The sequence below is a fragment of the Pterocles gutturalis genome, unplaced genomic scaffold (assembly GCF_000699245.1).
Source record: "Pterocles gutturalis isolate BGI_N339 unplaced genomic scaffold, ASM69924v1 scaffold6933, whole genome shotgun sequence".
Lineage (NCBI taxonomy): Eukaryota > Metazoa > Chordata > Aves > Pterocliformes > Pteroclidae > Pterocles > Pterocles gutturalis.
The window spans coordinates 1-7,363 of record NW_010117976.1 but is presented as its reverse complement, the minus strand read 5'-3'; the positions used below and the strand labels follow the sequence as shown (position 1 = coordinate 7,363).

Here is a 7,363-nt window from a genome sequence, read left to right as displayed (position 1 = left end):
TTTGAAAGAGCTGTCTTATAACATTAATGTTTATCACAGCCCTCAACAAAATCTTAACTTCAGCTGTGGCTTCCTTGGATATCTGTACCATACTTGCTAGCAATGTGACTGGTGTCTGTACCTGCTGCTGAAAGCACCTGGTTTGCATTTCCATGGGCTTTACATGCTATCCCTGATCACTGTCTGACTCTTTCATCCGTTATGTTTATTCCTTTTACAAGTTGAATTCTTCATGGGAAATAAGTTTAATTTGAGGGTGCCAGTGTCCGTATGGTGGTAATGGTGGAGGGAGGCATCTACAATGCATCTTGGTTTTGGCTGCACACTCAATATAAAAGGTTTATAGAATAGTAACATACATCTTTCTGGAGGCACTGTAATACTGGGGTGAAGTGTGAAGGTGCAGATCTCCTCTTGGAGCATCCTCTACCAGCTCCAAGAGGAGACATTCAGCAGACAGTCCTCAAATTATAGCCATATATGTATCTGAGGTTACTAAAATCCAGAGTAGAGCAGAGTAGATACACATCCTTAGACAAAATGCTTGGTTCTAACCTAGACTGAGTCAGCATTACTAACTGCTTGTTGAAGTAAGGACTCTTCTCTGGTTTTGCACTTACTTACATTTTGCAAGATCTGTTAACCTACAAGGTCTCCAGTTCCTAGATGCTACTGCAATAACAAAGGCATAATATAAACAAACATTAACAGCAATCTCAAGAGATTAATCAAGGCTTTCTTGTCCACAGAGGCTAAATTACATTCAGCTTCAGATCTTGAAAAAAGAAAAAAACTTACCTTTTGGTAAGTTCCTAACAATCCATCCTTTCAAACTGTTTTCAGGCAATATATATATCCAGCCACATAATATTCCATGAAGAGTATCATGTGATTACTCTCCTACCCTGGAATAAGGGCTGTAATTTAGTTGTGATTGCAGGAATGTAATCCCTTTCTGACAATGGCTCTTATTTCTGCAATGTTTCAAAATAAAATAAAAACAAGCGCCTGGTAGATGTATGAAGCATTACACATTACACAGCCATACTACACAGCTGGTACTTCTTGTTCCGCATCTCTTATTTCAGTACAAAGGCACCTTTGCTGTTTTGCAGGCTAGTGCACATCCTACATTGGTCATTCAGCTTGAAAAACTATATATTCCTCTGCTCTTCAGGCAGTTTCAGTGCAGTTCTTTACTACAGTATTTTCAGACTAGCCACCTTCTCCATTCTCTACCTTTGCATCCAAGGCTTTCTTTGCAAGAGGTACACAGGTGTTTGAGCAGTGAAACAATAGTGTTCCTTTAGTATTGCTCCAGCAGTACTGAAAACACAAACCCGAGTTTGGGTCAGCTTCTCTGTATCTCTTTACAGAGAAGTTCATGTTCATGAACTTTCAATTGTTTAGCTAGCCGTTTAAAGGTGATGCATGCAGCTGTTTTCAAGTATTTAGAATGAAATTGTGAAATTCAAGACTGAAGATTAAAGCAGAACTTCTCCAAGCATGCTACACACCTCCCTCTGCCATTAGAGAACTTTGTTCAACAGTCAAGAGTTTGCTTTGACAACACCCATCTGTACACCTCAACTTACATCGAGCAGGGCAAAGCTCAACTGTTACAAGATCTTAAAAACCTGCTTTGTTTCATAGCTTGCCTTGTGATTTTCTGGAATGTCACCTCCTGGCCCCACCCAAGTCACTCACCCAGAGCACAATGTTGCTCATGAAGGGTAAGCCTAGATCAGGTCCACTCCACTGTGCAAAAGTTAAAATATCCTGAGAGTCTGAGTAACCAACCACAGAAAAAATCTCAAAAATTTGGTGGGTTGTCACCTGAAGCACAGAACTAATCTGTGAGACACTGGCACAGGTTGCCCAGAGAAGCTGTGGATGCCCCATCCCTGGAGGTGTTCAAGGCCAGGCTGGATGAGGCTTTGAGCAACCTGGGCTAGTGGAGGGTGTCCCTGCCCATGGCAGGGGGGTTGGACTAGATGATCATCTTTAAGGTCTCTTCCAACACAAACCAGTCTATGATTCTATGATGATTTATAAGTAGGTACTAAGGATCTACTGAATACATCATTTATTATTGATACTCCTTCTCTTGAGTGATATTTATTAAGATGGATCACTCTAAATCATTCTTCCTTAGTTATTCTATATATCTTAACTGCCAGAACATTTTAGTAATGTAGAGCAAAACAAGAAGTCATAAATGTCAATATGAAATCATAAATTATATGAATTAAAAAATAAATCAGTACAGCTTCATGTAATACCCATGTATTTATTTGGAGTCTGTTTTATTTTTACCAACCCTACCTGACAGGCTCCCTAAACCAACACAGGTGAATCTTCTGCTTTGAAACAAGGCTACTATGTCAGGACTGCTGGTTTCTGATATATGTTCCACAGTGAAAGAATGAATGCTAAGTCTTTTCAAAAATATTTTTATTAAAGAATATTCAGTAAGCTGTATTAGACAAACTTATCTAATCACATTACTGAGTTAAAGTGCCATCATTCAAGCCAAACACACACTGAAAAGCATATTCTCTTCAGTCTAATCTGGGTGAGGTCTTGTGAACTTTGTACGCACACAATTCGTGACATAAAAAGCCCTATCGAGGCCATAACGCATCCGTCAGCTACATTTTTAATGCAACCCAAGGTGTCTGCATATCAAGAAATAGCAAGTTCAGCACACATGAAAATAAAGATACAGCTTGCACAACCAAGTGTATATACCCACCGAATAGCAGCAACATCACTTTAAAAAGTTGACTTTGTACTTCACAGCTAAACTGTACACAGCTCAAGTTTTGTTCACTGAACCATGAGGCTGACAAGGGGTCTTTGAATGGCACTCCAAGGCCTAAACAATTCCAGTGTAAGGTATCAGTGAAACTGTTTATTTCATTTTTCACTGTGATGGCTCAGAAAAAGACAACAATCCTATTATTATTAGGATCTGTTCTCAAAACCTTTTTACAGAAGTGTTTCACCATCAGTACCCTGCATTGTCCAGCCCAACTACAAGTAGTGGAACATGACAAATATGCACATATATTGCAAAACACGGTTTTGTTTAACTTTTATTTGCAAAACATGAGTTCCCAAGCAGATTTAACCAGAAATTATATTCACACCCTATTCCAGTTTTTTGAATGCCTACATCTCTTAAATATTCTCCTTTATTTCAAAACATAATTCTAGCATAAATCACTCCTCTACTTAATACTTACTGAGCAAAGTAATCTGTATTCCCACAGCATTTCAAGTGAGAATTACACTGTTGTAAATATGTGTTGCATAGTTATCTGCATTCTTTTGGCAGACACCCCCTGGCACTTATTTCAATAAACCAACCATCACTTCACTGATATCCCACAACTTTCTTGCAACCAAGTCATCCATGGCTTTGGGCAGGAGTTCCTCCTCTTTGCAGTCCCCAAAATATTTTCCCGACACGCCTTCAACATCAGGAGAAGAAGCCAAATAAATAGAAGTCTGGGCTCCTTCCAGGGGTGTTTTGAAGAAAGCCCACGACACCAAGTTGAATAGGGGTTTTGCCAGGAAAGGAATATTCACATATCTGCCTAGATTTGTTCTGACAATCCCAGGGTGAAGTGAATTGACGGTGACTCCTGTCCCTTCTAACCGACGGGCTAGCTCCCTTGCAAATAATATGTTAGCCAGCTTACTCCGACTGTAACAAAAGCTTTTATTGTAACTTATTTCACTGTTCAAGTCTTCAAAGTTGATCTCTCCATATTTGTAAAGCTTTGAGGATACTACCACAATCCTGCTTGGAGCAGAATTTTTGAGGAGGCCCAGAAGAAGGTTGGTGAGCAAGAAGTGACCCAAGTGGTTTACACCAAATTGCATCTCAAAACCATCCTCTGTCTTCATGTACGGACATTGGAATATCCCTGCATTATTTATCAGAACATCCAGCCTTGGCTCTTCCTTTAAATAGGAAAGAAAAAAATCATTCAGTTTTATAATTGTCATAGAAAACACACTATTATATATTTCTCATTGGCCATTGTTAGAATGAAATAATTTTATTCCTAGTTTTATGAATTGTAACTTCCTGATATTCTTTTAAAGCATTGCTGAAAAAACCCCATAAACTGAACAACCACTAAACCAAGTACTCGACCCCAGTAGGATGTAGGTACAAAAGAGTAGGTTTGTATCTACTTTTAATGCGGGCAGAAAACACAATCATCTGCTTCTCCAGGAGCAGCTTTTCCTACAGCAATTCGGTGATAATTTACCTTTGTGATGCATTTAGTTTTTACTCTAAAAAACAACCTGTTTGTTGCATTGCAAAAGCAGATACACTAATTTATGGCAAACCTTAGCCACAGGCAAGGGATCAACTATGCAAAAGACATGAATATGGAACAAAAAGTGTTAGCTCAAAGAACTAATCTATGGGTTGAAGAGAAACTGTTACACTGTAGACCCATCATTTCACTGGGGTGATACCATGAAAAACTTTGCAAAACAACATTCTCATTATTTTAAACACTATCTTATTTTAAAATCACTACACGTCATTGTGCTGCTCGGTGAGAAGTATGGAGCAGAACTCATAATAGAAAAGTAACATTCATGATCCTGACTGAGGAGGTTTCATACAACAATTTGAGTCTAACAGGCCTACTCAAGAAACAGGGCATGTCCATGGGACCGAGGCTTGAAATATTTCTGACATGTGGAGCACATGCTATTGGATGGATCAGTATTCTGGTTCAGGTTGGTAGCAACGACTCAAGGAGGTATGTCACATTCTACAGAATCAAGAAACATAAGTAATTAACAGAGAGGGTGGTATGGTCTTAAATATATGTATAATTCATCACGCATTTCATGCTCCAGCATCCATTCAAAAATTAAGAGCTCTGCAATTTACCCAAAAACAGTAACTTTTTAAAAAAATACAGATTAAAGCAAGCTGCCTAAATAAGCTCCGAATTCAACACTTTCACCCACCTCTGACGAAAGACTGTGAAAGTATCACTGGAAATCTATGCTTGCATCAATCAGAAGCAAGTATTCACTTTACTGAAAAAGCAGCATGAGTTTTGTTTGCTGCTAATTCTTTACACCCAGTACAGGGACTGGAAGGCAAGCTGAGATCATTTTGTGTCATTTTGATGATAAAAGTTGAGAACCTCAAAATGCATTTTGTACCATTTATTTGACTTTGATTTGACTGCCATTAGCAGCAATGATACAAAGAGAGGAAACCCCAAATATGCACGTGACACTCAGCTAATGACGCTGGCATCTGATCACACAAAACATCAAGTACTTCAACTTCGGACTGATTTCCGTGGGACTTGGGGTTGCTCAGTGCTTCATGTAACTGGGTCCCTAGCTCATGATCCAAAGAGCATCATACTCACTTGTCTTTAGCCAAGGGATATAACGGTTCCCATCACTAAATGAGGACAGGACCAAAGAAGTACTGACTGTAGATCTGCTCACTGAAGTGATACTTCTTTCCTCTTTAGAGAAGAACACCTGACTGGAGGATTTATTTTGCAAGACTTAACCACTGAAGAAGAGAGATCTCCACTTGTGCTATCTTCTGAGATTCCTGCACCTAATAATCGAGACCAATGTGATCAATGCCAAGCAGGCAGCTATTATGACCAGGTACAACAGAGAGCACAAAATTCTGCTTTGACAGGCAATGCTATTCCTTCTAGCTTCTGAGCTCACTTCCATTTTCTCCATTTTCCCATGGAGCACTCCAACATCCCAAAGTCTTTTACTTTTTGCAGTAAGGCTAAGGGGCAAAAGATGTAATCACTTGTAGTTCTGCAGAGGAAAGCTCCCACAAATTAAGCTAGGCTGTGGGAATGCATTATTTTCCCGTCCTGCCAATATTTAAGTCTTCTTCACCTCAATTAAAAAAAAAAAAAAAAAAAAAGAAAATCATAAAATGCCCTCAACCAACAACAACAAAACCCCAAACAGCCGTCTCCTAAAAGGAGTCCCTGGTTAGAGAAGATAAATAACATTAACTTGTGTGGAACAGCTCCTGAAAGTATTACTTGAATTCACATCACTTGTCATTCAGCTGCTTTTGGAATAATTTTGAAAGTTAAAGTCATGAAAATGAAAGTTCAATGCAGGTGTCAGCAGCACTCTGCAGATACATGCACTCTCTTTTTCTTCACCCATTCACTTAAAGTCACTTGTACTGGCTTTACCAATAGAGAGGTTAACAAATTTACATTTTTGGCTATTTAGTACTATAAATTATATAATTTTAAAGAGACAGTATATTTATTTTCTGGTGTTTATTTTGCCCATATTATATCCCTTTGTATATGCATATTTTCCCAGAACACTGAAGGAAGATTACACCTTATCGCTGGATTCACAGGTATGAATGTATATGACTACAATGAGCTCCACTAAAGAACTTAAGACTTGACTTTTTCTGACATTTAAATTTTACAAAAGCTATTTGAAAGTTAATGCAATAAAGTCCTTCTCCATTTTTTTATTACAACATAATCTGAGCATCTTTTAAGTACTTAATAAGCATTTTTCCCAGCAGCAGCAGAACTTATGAAGCCTAGTTTCCCATGACTTTCTCATGGCTTGAGTAGTGTGATGTGGTGAGATGAAAGTCCCAACTGATGCTTTCCATGGCAATGGAATAATGCCTCCAATGGTGCCTCCCTCTGTTCTCTGATGTCTAATAATACAGCTGAACTCATCTAGTGGTATTTTTCAGGAGAATCAACTGGATGTCCCTGTTTCCCTTAAACTCAGTTTTTCAGGAAATCCACAGAAACTTTATATATTCAAAAATGTCCACCTACTAAGCTCAGCTAGCACTAGCCAAGAGATTCAAAATGCACAGGGGAGGCCAGTCAGAGGAGGCAGAAGGATGGCTGGAGCTGTGAGCAGTGCACTCATGTGAACATTTATTTATCTGGAGACCAGGCTGAGCTGTAACAGTAATTTAAAGCAACAAAAGCAGGTTAATGCAGAGTTAGTTCAGGGAAGACAATTTATGTCATACAGAAAGAAGCGCTTCCTTTTCAGAAGAGAAAAGGACTAGCACAGTTTAAACTACAATATCCCAAACTAGTGTAAACTTTATGCTCCCAGGTGCTAATTCACGGCCAATTCACTTACACCCTCCTGCCAAACCCTGCGCCGAACCCAGCAACACCCCGCACCCCACACCGCCCTGCCAGCAGCAGGAACAAGCCCCGCGAACGCCGAGCCCCGCGGAGGCCGCCACCACCAGGCTCCCCCACCCGTGTCCTCTCACGGGGCGCCCGGGGCCTCCACAGCGGCCTAACACCGCCCTGTACCTGCC

The 7,363-nt window shown here is 39.7% G+C and overlaps 1 protein-coding gene across 1 annotated transcript; it reads right to left on the bottom strand.

Annotated features, from left to right (window-relative positions):
* Nucleotides 1-3,059: 3,059 nt before the first annotated feature.
* Nucleotides 3,060-4,017, bottom strand: RDH14 (retinol dehydrogenase 14 (all-trans/9-cis/11-cis)). Its single transcript, XM_010076022.1, has one exon. The coding sequence runs from the start codon at nucleotides 4,015-4,017 to the stop codon at nucleotides 3,355-3,357; it is 663 nt and encodes a 220-aa protein (XP_010074324.1). The 3' UTR covers nucleotides 3,060-3,354.
* Nucleotides 4,018-7,363: the final 3,346 nt, after the last annotated feature.